Source organism: Carassius gibelio, chromosome B25 (genome assembly GCF_023724105.1).
Source record: "Carassius gibelio isolate Cgi1373 ecotype wild population from Czech Republic chromosome B25, carGib1.2-hapl.c, whole genome shotgun sequence".
Lineage (NCBI taxonomy): Eukaryota > Metazoa > Chordata > Actinopteri > Cypriniformes > Cyprinidae > Carassius > Carassius gibelio.
This window is the reverse complement of record NC_068420.1, coordinates 5,745,157-5,764,826: the sequence shown is the minus strand read 5'-3', so window position 1 is coordinate 5,764,826 and position 19,670 is coordinate 5,745,157. Positions and strand designations below refer to the sequence as shown.

The window sequence follows — 19,670 nt, the reverse complement described above, 5'->3', positions numbered from 1 at the left end:
TTACTTTGGCATATAATGCTCAAATGATGGTGCAAACTTAAATATCTAGAATTTGTTTTTGATTTGAGCATATAAGATTGAAAATTTATTCATCAATTTATCAATTTATCTTTTGATGCCGTCTGGCTACTCTCAGTCCATGCATGGGCCCACGGAAAGAATTATGAACATGATGCCAATTGTCTTCACAAAATTCTTCAAAGTTTATTATTACATCTGTTGATTATATAGTTGCATTGCAAGGGGTGGTACAGTGATTGTATACACTACATCAAATATGAATGTAAGGAGAAAAACAAGTGCATGAAATACATTTGGCAAACAAAAGGATTTTCTTCACCCCTTGACACTTCTGGATCCAAACGGGCCAATTCATATTGGGTTCAGTGAACACCCAAACTGGAAGACCCTTGTCCCCATCTGAACATTTGAACTCTGGAGGAGATATAAACATATGCATATGCATGTATTACATAAGGGATAGAGAGAGGTACAAACAGTAGAGAGAGAGAGAGAGAGAGAGAGCACAAACAGGACGAGGGAGCGATATGTTGGGTGGGGGGTTAATGGGGACAGCGGAGAAAGGCAAAAACATAGGAATATTCGGCAGAGAGCATGCTATCATTTAATATTAATCAAGTAACAGAGCAACATTAAATGTAAAAGTATTTGTTCTTTGGTCTTCGGATCATGATGTAGAAACAATGACGTCTTCAGATTCCCAGAGTCTCTTTGGTCACCTGACATCCGAGCAGGACATTCCCCTCACACACACACTGAGACAGATCTCCCACTGAAACACACACACACACTCAAATCATCAGTGTGTGTCAAAGAACTGAAGATATCTGCTGAAACGTCTCTTGATGAACGCTGACTGAATGAATGTGGCCTGGAATGGAGATCTCACCTTTCTGAGAGCCGATCCATGACGCTGCCTTCATGGCCACAAACTGCCACTCCACCTGCTGCTCTATTTTACAGCCGTATAACCAGATCAGAGCCAGGAGAGTGGCCCATACTGACCCATCCACCTGTGTACAAACCATCATCCACTGCATTTGTTACTGGACACTGCACACAATCAGCACTGTCTGATTATTACATCACATCTCTCACCTGTGCTGGTTTCTGATTGGTCAGCTGATCATCCGTCTTCCCAAACACATCAGCCAGTGTGGAGTCCAGATCCCAGCAGCCGGACGCCTTTTGGAGAGAAACCAGCTGCAGTAACAGGTCCTTCTGGAGCTCAGGAGCAGCTGAACACACACACACACACACACACACTTATATAAAGACAGGAAAGCCAACTGGAATTCACTTAAAAATCTCAATATAGCAGAAGCATCAGTTTAAAAAACTTAAGTGATGGATCTGGCCCTGAAGTTCAGTGAAAAACACATTTTCAGATTTACAAATATCAAACAATTAGTGCTTGCAATCTGGCAGTAATATTCCACAATATATGGAGAAGGATTGTGAATAAAATATCCACAAAATTTAGATTTGTTAGGGTCTATGCTAACTAGAAATGTGTAAAAAATGTGTCCTGGAACCTGGTATTAATCTAATCTAATCATCAACACATCTTCTTGGTTTCTCTGTGCATGGGTTTTTGTATTGACTGCTATTACTTTAACCTGCTGATGGTCATAAATGTAGTGGATATGATGTAAATTCAACGTTCAGTGTGATGAAATATTACTCTGCAAGTTTCAACATCCCTTCTCTGACTCAAGACATCTTTTACACAAGTTTGAATTAAACTGTTTTTCCCCAAGATGATAACTAGATCCACTCATATGCAACACAATGAGGTCATGTGACTACAATCTAGCATAAATTCATTCTTTATCATTTAGAATGAAATAATGCTTTTACCTGACTTTTTTTAAGAACAGTAGGTTGATACGTTGTTCACCGATAATCCAAGCCTGCAGTCAACCCCAAGGTGGCCCTCTGGTGGAGTCAATATGCAATAACCTCAAAGCGCTCAAAGGCATGGACACATTTAAGAATAGAGCAAAGAAACATTTGTTTAGGAATCTCTGAATGAAATTAGTTGTACGTCACAATTGAATGATTTTTATGTTAATTTCTATGTTTGGATAATTCACCCTTTACTGCTAATGATGCAGAACAGCTATCACTTTTATCATAAGCAGCCATCTTCTTAGAGTGTCTAATCCGGCTTTGGGATTCTGTCAAAAATATGTCACCACATTCAAATATTAAAAATCACAAAAGTGAAAAAATGCAAATAACAAATTAGCTAATAAGAAAAGCTCTGAAATCTAACTGTATTACTGAATCTTACAGATCCTTGTACTATAAGGGATTTCACCGCCACAAAAGGAAAACCAACATACACAAAAAAAATACAACTAATCACTATGATTTATTTTACCCTGATTAAGAGAAAGTGCTCGACGTAGTTTCCCTAAAAAACTAATTCACATTTTGTTAACTTAAGTGACAGGGAACCATTTAGTGGTCTCTGTTTATTAATGTGGTTTGCTGATGCTTGTTTGTGAAATTCATTGAAAACAAGGTTTGTGTTGAAAAAATAAGTTAAAACATTGCATACTTAACCCTTTCACAAAACTAATATCAAATTGAGGTGCACTTACCTATTAGTGATTTAGATTTAGTTCGTTCAGACACTGGTGGCTGAGCTGGTTGAGTGGCTCCAAGGAGAGAAAACAAAAGGTCAGAACAGATTCTGGAGAAATAGACAAGAACAGACACATCTAACAAAACTAACAAACAAGAAAAGCTTTGGAATAGGGATGGATTGATATGGACATATTTGACCCAAGTCAATTTTGCTATAATCCTAAAGGCCGAAACCCTTTAGTATTAGTTCTGTTTCTAAGGGAACTGAGGTTACGTTAGTAACTGAGTATGTTCCTTATCGATACTACACTCATACTGCATCGTAAGTCGCTTAGGCTAAGACGCTATGGGTACAATACAATCAAGCTGTACCATCAGGAATGATGACGGTATTCGCCCAGAGCAATAAGAAGGGTTTGTAACAAATACCGTAATTCCTCAAATAAAAGCCGGGGCCTTTATTTACCTGAACTGCAGAAGGTAACAGGCTTTTATGTAGCTACACCAGTCATCTTGTTGACCTCCTACAGTTCAGGTGCTAAGGGGCCTGACAATGTGTAGGGGACCAAGCTAACACCAGGGACCCGGAAGCAGTTGGGGTCCTAGGCTGGACAACAAGCAAAAACTGACCATGACAGGACCTGCGTTGTAGCACAGGAACACCCAGGTTGTAGAATCTGACAAATGTGGATGGCGAGAATCAGCAGGCCGTTGCACAGATTTCTTGGGTAGACACGCCACTAGACTACACCCACGAGGAGGCCATGCCCCTTGTGGAGTGTGTTCCAACTCCTATCGAACATCGGATCCCAGGGAATTAATAAGCGATAGCTATCTGTATAACCTTGGCTTTGAGACAGAATGACCCTTGGTACGGGCTCCGAAGCACATAAAGAGCTGTTCTGACTGCTGAAAAGAGGTGGAATGGTCAATGTAGGTTCTTAAGGCTCTGACAGGGCAGAGTAAGTTCAACTCCTGATCATGAAGGAGGAAGTGTGGAGAAAAAAACAATCTGGTCTCTGTACAGAGTGGAGAGAACCTTCAGAACATACCAGTGCCTTGGCTTCAGGTAGACCTTGGAGTCGTCAGGCCCAAACTCAAGACAAGAGGGGCTCAGAGAGTACCTGTAAGTCTCCTACTCGCTTAACTGATGGTAGTGCCACTAGCATAGCAGTTTCCAGTGATAGATAACATAAGTCAGCAGTCTGAAGTGGTTCGAAGAGCAGCTCTTTGAGGCCCCTAAGAAATGTGTATAGGTCCCATGTGGGGATCGTGAAGGGGAGAGGAGGGTTTAGCCTTCTGAACCCCTTCAGAGAATGAACAACCAAGCTGTTCTTACCCACAGACTGCCCGGCTATAGGAGCATGAGAGGCTGCGATAGCTGCAACATAGATTTCAAGGGTAGAGGGTGTATGGCCCCTATCCATTAAGTCTTGGAGGAAGAACTATAACCGAGATGGCACAGGCTGTGCACCGGGCAGTAAAAAATGACCATTTAAGGCTATAGAGATGCCTTGATGATGGAGCTCTAGCCTGTTATATGGTATTCATGGTGCTCTCTGGGAGGTCTACTGACTTCTGTCAAGAGGCCATAAATGGAGAGCCCAAAGCTCAGGTCAAGAGAGCAACTGTTACGTTCGCTTGAGAGAGGAGGTCTCATTTCAAGGGGATTGGCCATGGCACCGCAACACAGGGGCTACCAAGAGGACCTTGTGGGTATGCTCCCTGATTCGTCTGATTACCTGGGGGATCAGAGCGATCAGGGGAAAAGCATAAAAGATGAGACTGGGCCAGTCATCAGCCAGAGCACCTTGATTTTTGAAAAATAGATTGGGCAATTAGAATTGGAAGAGGTCAACCTCTGCCCACCCAAAGACGTCCCCAACAGTCTGGAGATGGAGGCTCCATTCCTCTAAGTGTAGGTTGCTCTGGGACAACATGTCCGGCCCTGTGTCCAGAATGTCCTGCACATTTGCTGCTCTCAAGGAGAGCAAGTGGTGCTGGGCCCACTCCGGGACCGTTTTCACTAGAGTGAATAGGGGTTTTGAGGAGAGCCCACCATAGCGATTTATGAATGACACCACTGTCATGTTGTCCGACCAGACTAGGACTTGGTTCCCTGCCAGGAGTGATAAGAAAGCATAGAGAGCTCAACATACAGCCAGCATTTCCATGTGGTTGATGTGGAGCTTACTTTCTGCACTCGTCAAGATGCCAATGGTCGGATGGCCTCCGCACAGGGCTCCCCAGCCCATTTTGGAAGCATTTGTGAAGATGACTTTCCATCTGCCAACTATCCCCACCACTGCTCTTTAGTCGTACCATCCTCGTCCACTTTGTTCATGTGGCGACCGTGCCGGTATTTGGTGGGACTTGAGGTTTTAGCCAAAACTGCAGTGCACACATGAAGAGCAGGCCCAACTGTAGTGGCCACATATAGAGCAGGCCCAGCTGCAGAGCTGGTGATGCTGAGCTCATGAGACCTAGCATCTTTTGAAACTTCTTGAATGGCAAAGCCATTCCGGGCCATTCCGAGCCTTTCTCTAGCGAGACTACGGCCCTCATGTGGGTCGAGTTGATAATTCAGAGCGAATTGCAGTATGTAACCTTTTTTTATTGTTTTCAACACCTTTTCTGACACTCCGGGGATGGCTTACCAGGGATCGGGCCGCGTGGCGGGGGGTTATATTTGTTCGGGGACTAAGTCACTGTAGGTAACTGTTCATCCATCCATTAATCCATACATTTTCCGCCTATCTCGGGCGGGGTTGCGGGGGCAGCATTCTACGCAGAGATGCCCAGACTTCCCTCTCCCTAGACACTTCCTCCAGCTCTCCTGGGGGGATACCGAGGCGTTCCCAGGCCAGCCGTGACATTGTCCCTCTAACGTATCATTCTTCCCCTGGGCCTTCTCCTGGTGCAATGTGCCTGGAACACCTCCCAGGAAGGCGTCCAGGAGGCATTCGGAACAGATGCCCGGGCCACCTCAGCTGGCTCCTCTCGATGTGGAGGAGCAGCGGCTCTACTCAGAGTTCCTCCCAAGTGGCAGAACTCCTCACACTATCTTTAAGGGAGCGCCCAGCCACCCTACAGTGAAAGATCATTTTGGCCACCTGTATCTGGGATTTTGTCCTTTCGGTCATGACCCACAGCTCATGACCACAGGTGAGAGTAGGAACGTAGATTGACCGGTAAATAGAGAGCTTCGCCTTGCAGCTCAGCTCCTTCTTTACCACGAGAGACAGGTACACATGACTGCAGAAGCTGCAACTATCCGCCTGTCAATCTCCCGCTCCATCCTTCCCTAACTCGTGAACAAGACCCCAAGATACTTGAACTCCTCCACTTGAGGCACTAGCTCTCCACCAACCTAAAAGGGACATGCCACCCTTTTCTGGCTGAGAACCATGGCTTCAGACTTGGAGATGCTGTGAGGAACTGTGGTGAGGCAACAAACACATTGCTTCAAGCACCTGGAACAGAACGGGGTGATGGGTGATGGTCTGGCTTCCTGACTGGTGCATCAGAGTGGAGGAACACTAGGGGATTCAGAGTGTAGTTGGACTCTAGTTTGGAGATGGGCTTTGGAGAGCTCATATGAACACAGAGTCAGTCGGTTTTCCGTCAGCACGACCCACGATTATAACTCCACTTATATCCACTTATTGTAGTAGTAGCTATTATAGGCCTCTAAATTCATGTATTAACCCTCATGTGGTGTTCGGGTCAATTTGACCCGGAGAAGATTTTCTTTTTCCCGAAAATAATAGTTAATGTTATCGCTTTGGACTGAAACTTAGTGACTTTGTTCCCAAAGGGTATAACTACAATTAAAAAAAAATTGGGAAATTTTCTTACTTTTTTTGTGGGGGTTTTGTTACCTTGTTACACTTGTGGTGTTCCCGGTCAAAAATGACCGGCCTATAAAAAATAGCTCATAAATCACTCATTATACCATATTTTCACCCAATCTTGGATTCAATCTTTTTGTCAACTTGTTCTCTTTCAATTAGGACTGGTTTTATATTTCTGTTTGCATCTGATTAATCGTGGGCCTCATTTATCTGAGAGTAGGCATCTCGTTTTTTGAGTAAAAAACAAATAATTTATGAGTAAATTTGGAAATATGAAAAAAAATTATGAAAAAAATGGCTACTGTTGATCACACTAGTCTACTCCAATGTTTCACCAGGAATTTTGTTTTGAAACTTTTGTTTTGTAAAAAATAATGCACAAAGTCACACTTGTGGTGTTCCCGGTCAAAAATGACCGGCCTATAAAAAATAGCTTAGAAATCACTCATTATACCATATTTTCACCCAATCTTGGATTCAATCTTTTTGTCAACTTGTTCTCTTTCAATTAGGACTGGTTTTATATTTCTGTTTGCATATGATTAATCGTGGGCCTCATTTATCTGAGAGTAGGCATCTCGTTTTTTGAGTAAAAAACAAATAATTTATGAGTAAATTTGGAAATATGAAAAAAAATTATGAAAAAAATGGCTACTGTTGATCACACTAGTCTACTCCAATGTTTCACCAGGAATTTTGTTTTGAAACTTTTGTTTTGTAAAAAATATGGCACATAGTCACACTTGTGGTGTTCCCGGTCAAAAATGACCGGCCTATAAAAAATAGCTTAGAAATCACTCATTATACCATATTTTCACCCAATCTTGGATTCAATCTTTTTGTCAACTTGTTCTCTTTCAATTAGGACTGGTTTTATATTTCTGTTTGCATCTGATTAATCGTGGGCCTCATTTATCTGAGAGTAGGCATGGTCAAAAATGGTCACAATGGCCGACCATTGAAAGTGAATGGGAGGGACTGAAAATAACAGAACAATTTAGTTTTCAGGAGCATGTTCATTATTTTCATGTACACATATGTGCATATGTGCTTGCAAACATCGAGCCCTTGGACCTGTGCATGTATCGATACATTTATACACACGCTACCCAGACACACACACGTTAAAACACACAAACTTTTTTGAGTATTACACAAGGAAAACCTTCAGGAGGAGGCTGTTCCTAGAAGAGCTGGGGAAATCCATGGTGAGCCCCCTGATACAGAGGCGCCAAAATATACCCAGAGCCTGCCCTCTGCTACATTGGTGAGAGACATACAAACACCAGAACCAGGTCCTTCAGCTGGCACAGGCAAAGGAGAGAAACAAAAGAGAGGCAGTTTGTGTGCCCCAAAAGATGTGAAAACAGGCACTGTCTGTTTCAAATGCAGAGTGCACTTTTGCAAGGCACATACATTAAACTGTTGTCAGTCATGTGCATAAGTGACACAAAATGACCAATTGCAAGTTACCTTAAAAATGCTTTTGTTAGTCACTTGCATGAGTTCACACAGAGACCGTCACAGTTTCTTATTTTGGTTAGTTCATAATTTGGAAAACTGAAAGAAAATGAACAGTATTTGATTTGTATTCTCTATATGACAGCGTTAATGTGTTTATTTTTTGTATGTCACAATGGTCAGTATTGTCATGGAACATCACAAGTGTTACTGTGCACCCCTTTTCTGAAAAATTAAAGCATTTCAAAATACAAGCCCTGTGTTTTGTAATCTTCTACATTCACTTTCAATGGTCGGCCATTTTTGACCGGGAACATCACAAGTGTGACTTTGTGCCATTTTGTACAAAATAAAAGCATTTTAAAAAAAATTCCTGGTTAAACATTAAAGTAGGCTAGTGTGATCAACAGATGAAACTTTTTTTCACCTTTTTCACAATATTGACAAAATTATTAACAAATAATGCTTTTTTCACTCAAATACTGAGGTGCATAAGCTCGAATAAATGACTCCTAAAATTAAATAGTTTGAAAATTAAATGCAAAACCAGTCCTAATTGAAAGATAACAAGTTGACAAAAAGATTGAATCCAAGATTGGGTGAAAATATGGTATAATGAGTTATTTCTAAGCTATTTTTTATAGGCCGGTCATTTTTGACCGGGAACACCACAAGTGTGACTTTGTGCATTATTTTTTACAAAACAAAAGTTTCAAAACAAAATTCCTGGTGAAACATTAGAGTAGACTAGTGTGATCAACAGTAGCCATTTTTTTCATAATTTTTTTTCATATTTCCAAATTTACTCATAAATTATTTGTTTTTTACTCAAAAAATGAGATGCCTACTCTCAGATAAATGAGGCCCACGATTAATCAGGTGCAAACAGAAATATAAAACCAGTCCTAATTGAAAGAGAACAAGTTGACAAAAAGATTGAATCCAAGATTGGGTGAAAATATGGTATAATGAGTGATTTCTAAGCTATTTTTTATAGGCCGGTCATTTTTGACCGGGAACACCACAAGTGTGACTTTGTGCATTATTTTTTACAAAACAAAAGTTTCAAAACAAAATTCCTGGTGAAACATTAGAGTAGACTAGTGTGATCAACAGTAGCCATTTTTTTCATAATTTTTTTTCATATTTCCAAATTTACTCATAAATTATTTGTTTTTTACTCAAAAAATGAGATGCCTACTCTCAGATAAATGAGGCCCACGATTAATCAGATGCAAACAGAAATATAAAACCAGTCCTAATTGAAAGAGAACAAGTTGACAAAAAGATTGAATCCAAGATTGGGTGAAAATATGGTATAATGAGTGATTTCTAAGCTATTTTTTATAGGCCGGTCATTTTTGACCGGGAACACCACAAGTGTGACTTTGTGCATTATTTTTTACAAAACAAAAGTTTCAAAACAAAATTCCTGGTGAAACATTAGAGTAGACTAGTGTGATCAACAGTAGCCATTTTTTTCATAATTTTTTTTCATATTTCCAAATTTACTCATAAATTATTTGTTTTTTACTCAAAAAATGAGATGCCTACTCTCAGATAAATGAGGCCCACGATTAATCAGATGCAAACAGAAATATAAAACCAGTCCTAATTGAAAGAGAACAAGTTGACAAAAAGATTGAATCCAAGATTGGGTGAAAATATGGTATAATGAGTGATTTATAAGCTTTTTTTTATGGGCCGGTCATTTTTGACCGGGAACACCACAGGTGTTATTGGGTTTTGAACACCACATGAGGGTTAATCATAGCCTAGTTGGCCAACTAATAATTATAAAATGATGATTCATGCAGCGGTGAGCATTTCTGTGTCTGCACCTGTTGCTGCGAGCCACGCAGCAAAGAAGAGAACGCTGGCCGAGTTTGAGGATGAGTGTGAAAACATTGTGGAGCTGGACGAGGATGACGATGAAGTACAGCAATACATGCGCCTCAATCACAATATGGAAGGTGATGGAAGAGATGTGCTGCTCTGGTGGAAACAGCACGAGACCCTGCTACCGCAAGTCCGCAACTGTCAAGACAGGCTCACTCTGTGTTTAGTGTCCCCGCCAGCAGCAGCAGCGAACGTGTCTTCAGTGCAGCGGGAAGAGAGGAGGATGGGGTTAAAACCTTCCTCTCTGGATGCTATTCTTTTTCTCGGGCTCGGGCTGATAATTCTGATGAGCTTTCGGACACGAGTCGGGCCAGGGCCTGAGCGTCTCGGGCCAGGGAGATAGATTTGAGGCCCGTGCAGGGCTCTAGTCTGAACACATCAGGACTCTCTGCACTCTCTTCCTACAGAAATGCCTGCTGATCTGAACTGACAGCGTCATCATACCGATCCCTCGCCTGCAGGATACAGTTTTGTTACGTGATGTACAGTATAAATATATACAACTGAGCTGCAGTTTGTATTTGGACTCACGGTTTCTCTGTCCTGCACCTCTGCCACAATCTCCTGCTCTCTGATCTTGGCACTGAAGTGGCAGACAGCAGCATCAGCAGGCAGAGGGAAGACGAACACGGCCTCCAGGGGGCGCTCTTCCTCATTCACATACTGCAGAGTGGAGGAGACTGTGGCTACATGATCCTGAACCAGAAGCTCCACTGAGATGCTCTTCAGAGGCACTGAGACACACAAACCAACACAACAACATCACAAACTAACAGAACATTACAAATGCGACTCAAAAACAGTAGAACAACATTACAAATGAACCTCATATAGCTCTATGATAAAAAGAGCTCATTAAACTTTCTGTATTTTCATAAAAACACGTATATATATTAACAATTCACTAGTTTATGATTAACATCCTTTCGGATAAAATCTACATTTATTATATAGTAATACCCTCCTTATATAAAAGCCTTATGACCAACTTCCTGTTGTGAAAAAAAACACAGCTTATCCAAAGGGTTTAATTTGAAAAAGCATGTAACAGTAACATTTAACTGGCTCATATTTCTCAGTCAGATATGACTCTCATTGTTCTAAATTCTCACACAGCATTAAAGGAAAAGACTAGATTTACCTCCTTCAAAAGTGATCGAAAGTGAAAATCACTCAACTAATATATGCCTTTTAATCTGCAGTTGTCTGCTAATGTGTTAGTCTACTACTAAGAATGGTTTCCTTATGAGATGTTTTAGGGCCTATAAAATGTTATGATTATCTGATAAATGTAGGATTTATCTTTATTATTATTAATAATAATTTTCTATATTTTGACATTAATCTCATAATATTTCGACTTTATTCCCATAATATTTCGACTTTATTCTTGAAATATTACAACTTTATTCTCGAAATATTACGACTTTATTCTTGAAATATTATGACTTTATTCTCAAAATATTATGACTTTAATCTCGTAACTTTAGATTTTTGTTTTCAATGTGGCACTAAAACCCCATTGTAAAAACGCTGTCGTAAACGACTTGAAAAGTGACCCCTGCAGAAGCCAGCACTGTTCTGCTCAGGTTTCTCTAAGCAGCTTGCAAATATATGGCTGATTCTTCCATTCGTTATTTTAGAAACTTTTTATTCAAGTTCTACCTCAATTAGGCTACTAGCCTTTCCTATCTTTTGCACAATAAATGTCTGAACATACAACACTTATCTGAACTTCCCACAAAACAATATACAAAAAAAAAAAAAAATTGCACAAGAATCTTCAATTAACGTGTCACTGCAAGTAGACAGCATGAAGTGTATTATGTGTGCTTTAGGAAGTGGAATGAACGCTCAAATTTCTTAGGCCACATTATTTCCCTCCTTCACATCTTTGGTACATAAAAGCTCATTCACTCCTGCAGTTCTGGGTCAGTCTGACCCGTCTTTATTAAAGGACCCTCAGAGAATGAATGACAGCGGATTTGGAAACAAGACAAAGGTCAATAAACCCCTGAAAAATAACAAGAGGGTGGATGAAATGTGTTTCGCATTAAAGAGCTAACAGCATCCCACACTGACCATTATGTGTGTGTTTTTCTGGAAAGTATGAAAGCCTGCTCTACTTTGGTCCATCATTGTTTCATTGTTCTGGTTTGTTCTGCTTTGGGATTTCAATGACACTTTACAAGGAAAATGGGTGTATCGTGGCAACCGGGATTATAAAGCACTTTAAAAAAGGGAAAGACTATATATTGGGCTAAAACATCAGCTAATGTACTTCAGATTGATGGGAGCATGTAAACGACAAGTCTGAGCTACTGAACGGCACATTTTAAAAAAATGAAGCGGATGCAGATTTAAAGAGGTGAGTGTGTTTGTTAAATTACTCCGGTTGACGTCAATACATTCAGATGCTAAGCTGAAAAATTCAAGGCTGGGCTTTAATTTTTCAGCTGGACTGAAAATCTAAATAATGTTTACATATGAATTCACGCGATAATTACTTTTTTAAACTCGTCCAAGGACATGAAGCATGCCTTTATGAAGTACTTCAGGTTCTGAAGGTTGACCGTTTACTTTGTTGTCCCACAAATGCATGACTTTCTGATTTGTAGATATTTAGAAGAATGTAAAAGCATGTGGCATGTCAAGTTTTAAAAAAAGCATCACAGAATTATCACAAACATAGTCCATACAAGCCTCGTGACAGCAAACGAGAATGTCATTCAGTTGCATTGATCAAACAAGGAACATTATGTCTTTACCCCTGTTATAACTGATAAACTACTATTGTTCTGTTCATATTTTGAATTAAAAATGTTTTACTTTGACTTTAAATTGCTTTAAAGTTTCGATTTTAATGTCATTTATTTTAAATGTCTATATAGTTTTTTTTTTCATTCATTTTTATTTGTTTTAGTTTATTCATTAATTTTAGCATTTAGTGTTAATTTAAATAAACATGAGTAATTTTGCCTTGGCAACTGGCTTAAAATAAAATTCTTTTAATTTCAGTAAACTACAGAAGCCCATTTCTGCCACCGAATATAAATTAAAAAAGGTAATTTCACAATTCTGACTTTTCCTTGCAATTGCATGTTTACAATTTTATTGTGAGTTAGATCACACTTGTGAGATACAGTATATATTTGCAATTATAAGAAAATCTCTGAATTGTGAGATATAAACTTGCAATTGTGAGAAAAAAAATCAGAATTGCAAGTTTTTATCTAAAAATTTGGAAATGTTCTCACAATTTAATTTTCTCAGTGTGAATCCTGCAAATCCGACTTTATAACTCGCAACTTTGAGTTTACATCTTGCAATTCTGAGAGAAAATTAGAGAATTTTGAGATTTAATATATTTAGTTTTAGTTAGTGATAATGGGTGTGTTCAAGTGCAAATTAGAGTGATCAAGTGATTAAACGAAAATACCCAACATGCCATTTTTTGGCCAAATTCTTAAATAAATACAAGATAAAGCAAGATAATTAGATTTTATAATTATACTTCATTCGGTATCAATAAAAATTGTTTAATTTACTAGTCAAAAATATTTCATATTTCCCTCCAAAAGTTGTCATTCATTTTTATAGTAGAATATTACATAATTATCACAATGCTAACAGCAAACTCCATTGCAGTTTTACAATGCTGATTCCAACATTTTAAGGTACTCAGGTGCACAAGGTGTGTCTTCAGATGATGTGGTGATGGAGGAGGTCCTCAAGGGCACGGTAAACTTCGCCGCAGCGGTGCAGGTAACGTTGATGGCATTGACAGGGACGTTACTGCTGATCCTCCTGCACAGAATATTTACAGCCAAGAATTGGAGGAACCAATCAGGTGTCCCAGGTGAGTTCAAACCAATCAGATTTACTGGGAACAACCTACTGACCAGTCATGCTGGTTGTGTTATCATGTTTTTCAGGTCCGGGTTGGTTGTTGGGTCTCGGCCCGATCATGAGCTACAGCAGGTTCCTGTGGATGGGGATCGGCTCCGCATGCAACTACTACAATGAAAAATATGGCAGCATTGCTCGGGTCTGGATCAGCGGAGAAGAGACCTTTATACTTAGCAAGTTAGTTCTCTAAAACATGAACGTCATACACTCAGCTAAAAGGGAACGTTCTCAGAATGTTCTGGCAAGGTTCTCACAATGTTATGAACAAATGTTCTTCGACTAATAATTTCTCAAAGTGATCTGGTTTTGAATGATATTCTCGAAACGTTAGCAAAAAAATAAAAATGATTTCTACATTGGTCATGGATCTTTTTTCTAAAATGTTTTAATGTGTTCGTCTAACTTTAACCACTTCTTCAAGAATATTCACAACTCGATTCAAAAGTATTCGTTCTAACTCAAATTAACGTTAAAAAAACAGCCACTTGAACAAAATAGTTTGAAAAGTAACTGATTTACAAATGTAAACATTTTAAAACCTTAAAACAACTACAGTACATTAAAGTGTGGCCAACAATCGAGGTTCTCTGCAAATTTATTTTTTTCCGCTCTTATGCAAAAATCCCAATTACGTTGATTTGTATTGAAATTAATGGATTTCTTACGTGAAAAATTGTTGAACATCCATCAGTGTCACCACAGTTTAAATGATAATATAATTTGTTGTTGATTATCCTTACTATGGATTATTATCAATTTTACTGAATAGCTGTTGTAGATCAAGTAATTTCATGGTTCAGAAAGTTGCTCAAGGCCAAAACTTGATTTTTAGTACAGTCTGCAGTCCATAAAACCTAATTATGTCATTAACTGTTGACTAAAATGAGGAATGCAACATCTGAGGGCAACATTTTTTATGTGAAAAATGTAAAACTGTTTCAGGTCCTCTGCGGTGTATCATGTTCTGAAGAGCAATAATTACACTGGGAGGTTTGCCAGTAAAAAAGGTCTGCAGTGCATTGGTATGTTTGAACAAGGCATTATCTTCAACAGCAACATGGCGTTGTGGAAGAAAGTGCGTACATATTTCACCAAAGGTGGGTGTTATTCAGTGAAACTGGTCTCAGAACAGTTGATACACACATTGTTCAGAATCTATTGTGTGTGTGTGTGTGTGTGTGTGTGTGTGTCCACTAGCTCTTACAGGACCAGGTCTCCAGAAATCAGTAGATGTGTGTGTCAGCGCGACCAACAAACAGCTTAACGTCCTGCAGGAGTTCACAGACCACTCGGGACATGTGGATGTACTCAATCTGCTGCGCTGTATTGTTGTGGATGTTTCCAATAGACTCTTCCTAAGAATCCCTCTCAATGGTCAGACTGCAATACAAACAACTCTTAAAAATATTTGTTTCATTTGATCGGATTGATTCAGTTGGACCACAAAACAAGTCATAAGTGTCAATTTTTCGACAGATGATGTGCTTGCCATTGGTGTATGGTTTATTAGGATCGGACAGTATTAGGCCAAGATACAACTATTTGAAAATCTGAAATCTGAGGTTGCAAAAAATAAAAAATAAAACAAAATACTGAGAAAATCTAATTTGTCCAAATGAATTCTTAGCAATGCATATTAATAAATTAAGTTTTGATATATTTATGAGAGGAAATTAATATATCTTCATGGAACATGACCTTTAATATCCTAATGATTTCTGGCATTAAAAAAAATCAATATTTTCGTCCCATACATTACTATTTTGGCTATTGCTAAAAATATACCCCAGCGACTTAAGACTGGTTTTGTGCTCCAGGGTCACATATATAAACAAAATAAAAGGCTGGATGGGTGTACTTCTGATGGGTGTTGGGGGAAGTTACTATTAAAAGTAATACGTTACAATATTGTGTCATAATTACATTATAATTGTGTCACTTTTTGGCACAATTGGTACTTTTTATGGAATAACATGCATTTATGGCATTACTTTCTGTCGCTTTTAGTAAAGAATAACCCAAAAGTTAGTATATTTTTGGCAACTGTAAAGGCCTTTTCACAACTAAAGTGAAATTAATAAACTTCGGGCGGAAGGGAGTGTCAATGAGTAAATGGGAAAATAAAGTAACTTATTTGAAAAAATAACTAGTTACTAGAAAAAAGTAATCTGATTGTACTTATATTGATATTTAATCTCATGGTACTCGTAATGTGCATTAAGCATACAATCCTCATTTGTTATGCTTGTTCAATACAGAGAAAGACTTGCTGATAAAGATCCACCGGTATTTCAGTACCTGGCAGGCGGTTCTCATACAGCCAGACGTTTTCTTCAGACTAAACTTTGTGTACAAAAAATACCACCTGGCAGCGTGAGTCCACCTCAGACTTTATCATTTTTATGAACTGTAGATTTTTTTGAACTAATAACCAAAAATACTCTCTTTGACGTGTAGAAGCCATTTTTGCCACTGTACCTTTAAGAATTAAGCAAATTACCTTTAATTTGATTGGTGAAGTCTAATTTAGTGGCATAAATTCAGAAATCATTAAAGCTCTATGAACACCGCTTAAGAAGTTTTTTCTTGCAGAAAAGAGCTGCAGGATGAAATGGGAAAGCTTGTGGAGCAAAAGCGACAGGCCATCAATAACATGGAGAAGCTGGATGAGACAGACTTCGCAACGGAGCTGATATTTGCTCAGGTGTGTAAACACTTACTCTATTGATTTGCCATCTCCTGTATTAAAGCGATACAACATGTTAACTTACTGCATGTGTCTGCAGAACCACGATGAGCTGTCTGTAGACGACGTGAGGCAGTGTGTGCTGGAGATGGTGATCGCTGCTCCAGACACTCTTTCCATCAGTCTGTTCTTCATGCTTCTCCTGCTGAAGCAGAACTCTGTCGTGGAGGAGCAGATCGTCCAGGAGATACAGTCTCAGATAGGCATGGTTAAACATTTACAAGACACCTTTTAACATCTGAAACTGTATAGATAATCTTTAAGGTGGTCATAGGTGATAGGAGCATGGTAGCTAGTTTGAAAAAAGTGGTTTACCAGCTCAAATTAGCCATGACCAAGATGGTCTACCAAGTCAGTCTTGGCCCCAACAATCTAGATCAAGTGGACCAGCCAGTGTCCAAGAAGAACTGGCTAGAAATCATCAGAAACTGGTTTAACTAAACTTCCCATTACCTTTTGCATGGAAAAAGATGTCTTTCTTTTCCTCTCAGGCGAGCGGGATGTAGAGTCGGCCGACCTGCAGAAACTGAACGTTCTAGAGCGCTTTATCAAAGAGTCTTTGAGGTTCCATCCGGTGGTGGACTTCATCATGAGACGGGCTCTGGAGGACGACGAGATCGATGGCTACCGAGTGGCGAAGGGGACGAACCTCATCCTGAACATCGGACGCATGCACAAGTCTGAGTTCTTCCAAAAACCCAACGAATTCAACTTGGAGAACTTCGAGAACACAGTAAGTACTGGGACAACCGCACACGTAAGTTCAAATACAACCATACAAACCTGGATGTAAAGCATTTTTTTCTTAAATGTGACTCATAAATTGGTACATTGGCAGATTTTATACCAATTGTTCATTTTCTTTTACAAATTTCCAAATACTGTAAACATCTTCCCGATAACTGAATAATCAATATTGACCTGTTAAACGAGAAAATTGCCATTTTCTGAATAAAAAGAAAAAATATGAGTGAACTCTAAAACTTTCAATAAAGTACTGTGGTATTATAGTGATTACTGGGACATCTAATACCATAATATTTTTAATTAACCAAATTAATACAAACTTTAAGATCACTGTAAATACTGGGACAATCAGACATATAAGATCAAAAAGGCCATACAAACCTGTATGACACATAAATTGTTACTATTGTAGATTTTATATCAATTATTCATAGTCTTTTATAAATTTCCTAATATATTATACATCTTCCCAATAGCAGAATCATCAATACTGGCCTGTTAGAAATAGAGATTTAGCATTTCTAAATGGAAATAGGAAAAAATGCTTTGGTATTACTATGTTTTTGGACACGCTCTGGTAAAACCAGTGTATATACCATTTCAATATCACGTTGTTGTTGTTTTTTTACTTACCACAGTGATGGTATACCTTATACCTTGTGATGTCATGAGACTTCATATGAATATGGTATCATACTGTAAAGTATCATTATGAGGACCGTTTTCTGTACCATGTAAATACCATAACATTCTTTGAAATAAACACAATGGTAGTGCATTACCATCCGCTATCATCACTTTGCCACTGTAATATTGTAAGCGTAATGCTTCCCTCTCAGGTTCCCAGTCGTTACTTCCAGCCGTTCGGCTGTGGCCCGCGGGCCTGCGTCGGGAAGCACATAGCCATGGTGATGACGAAGGCCATCCTGGTGACCCTGTTGTCGAGGTTCACGGTTTGTCCTCGTCACGGCTGCACAGTCAGCACCATCAAGCAGACCAACAATCTCTCCATGCAGCCGGTGGAAGAGGATCCCGACTGCCTGGCCATGCGCTTCATTCCACGAGCTCAGAATATCTGCGGAGACCCACACCTGGGCGAAAAAACACAGGAATAGAAACCTTTAAAGTCATTTCCTTTCACTTACAAATTTTCAGTGGGCTTTCTATGTCAAGACTGCTTTCTTTTTTGACTTACTATACACAAACTGTCGAACTTACCTCAAACTCAGCGACGCATACCAGTCAGCCTGCGATATATATATACATCCCCAACCAAAACACAGACATATCATCACTCGGTGAACTTTTAAAGGGATAGTTCATCCAAAAATGACAGTTCTTTCATTAATTACTCATTCTCATGTCGTTCCAAACCCGTAATACCTTTGTTCATTTTCAGAACACAAATGAAGATATTTTTGATGAAATCCAAGAGCTTTCTGACCTCCCTCCAAAGACAGCAATGCAACTGACACTTTCAAGGAACAGAAACGTAGTAAAGACATTGTTAAAATAGTTGTTGGCATTGTTTTCTTTGCACACAAAATTCTCGTAGCTTCATAGAATTATGGTTGTAGCACTGTTGTCACATGGACTATTTAAACGATACTGCGTTTCTGTGCTTTGATCGTGTTGGCAAAAAATATCTTAATTTGTTTTCTGAAGATGAACGATGAAAGGTCTTACGGGTTTGGAACGACATAAGGGTGAGTAATTAATGACAGAATTATCCTTTTTGGATGAACTATCCCTTTAATGTTTCTAACTCGCCTCAAAACAAAAAAAGTTTGCAGTTTATGCTGACATAAGGGCAATGACAACAAAAATTGTCACATGTATTAATCTAATCTAAAGTGATTATTTGCTGTAGTCTAAGATCTTTAGTGCTGCAAATTAACCAACTAGCAAGTTAACATTAAATGACATCCACAACCCATTTTACTTCCATAATGTGACGTTTTTAAATTACATTGAGTAAGAACTTTATTTACTGGAATTGACTGTAATGTGAATGATGGCTACCAGAATGGAGATGAAAAATGAGTGATGTCTTGGTGATGTCAATCAAAAAAGGATGAATGATGCTGAAGTGAAGCAAGCTGTTAAATTTTTATGAAAGATAACGAAGACAAACATTTTCTTTGAAATAATGTGCGCTTTTAAAAAATTAAATGGGGTCTTTTTTCATTTTCATGTTTTATAAAAAATAATCTACACTAGTCTGTTTGAGGTTGACTGTATTACGTAGTTGAGAGAATATTTAAAAGAATAAATACTATGAATATGTACTAGACATTTGAAATATTTCTAATATTATGAAAATAACGGAAATATTTGATAATGCAAAACTACTCTGGTTTTTGCTCGAATAAAGTGTACCGATAACTAACTACAGTGAATAAAATGACATTTTAAAAACAATGCCATATTTCTTTTTT

The 19,670-nt window shown here is 38.8% G+C and overlaps 1 protein-coding gene and 1 long non-coding RNA gene across 4 annotated transcripts; one reads left to right on the top strand and one right to left on the bottom strand.

Annotated features, from left to right (window-relative positions):
• Positions 1 to 179: 179 nt before the first annotated feature.
• LOC128014526 (uncharacterized) lies at positions 180 to 11,118 on the bottom strand. Its single transcript, XR_008183569.1, has 5 exons — positions 10,362 to 11,118; positions 2,631 to 2,687; positions 1,120 to 1,259; positions 911 to 1,034; positions 180 to 793 (listed from the first exon to the last, which is right to left on the bottom strand). It is a non-coding gene; the product is annotated as an uncharacterized LOC128014526 (long non-coding RNA).
• Positions 11,119 to 12,029: 911 nt separating this feature from the next.
• On the top strand, positions 12,030 to 19,653 carry LOC128014519 (brain aromatase). Of its 3 annotated transcripts, none has more exons than XM_052598143.1 (10): positions 12,030 to 12,198; positions 13,516 to 13,689; positions 13,766 to 13,916; positions 14,682 to 14,836; positions 14,937 to 15,113; positions 15,998 to 16,112; positions 16,332 to 16,443; positions 16,526 to 16,693; positions 16,982 to 17,218; positions 18,072 to 19,653. In XM_052598143.1, exons 2-10 carry the CDS (start codon positions 13,548 to 13,550, stop codon positions 18,345 to 18,347), a joined length of 1,533 nt encoding a protein of 510 aa, XP_052454103.1. In that variant the 5' UTR covers positions 12,030 to 12,198; positions 13,516 to 13,547; the 3' UTR covers positions 18,348 to 19,653. The 3 variants fall into 3 exon arrangements, with proteins under 3 accessions (XP_052454103.1, XP_052454102.1, XP_052454104.1); XM_052598142.1 differs by having other exon boundaries at positions 12,031 to 12,198; positions 16,526 to 16,688; positions 16,977 to 17,218; XM_052598144.1 differs by having other exon boundaries at positions 12,135 to 12,198; positions 13,516 to 13,595; positions 16,526 to 16,688; positions 16,977 to 17,218.
• Positions 19,654 to 19,670: the final 17 nt, after the last annotated feature.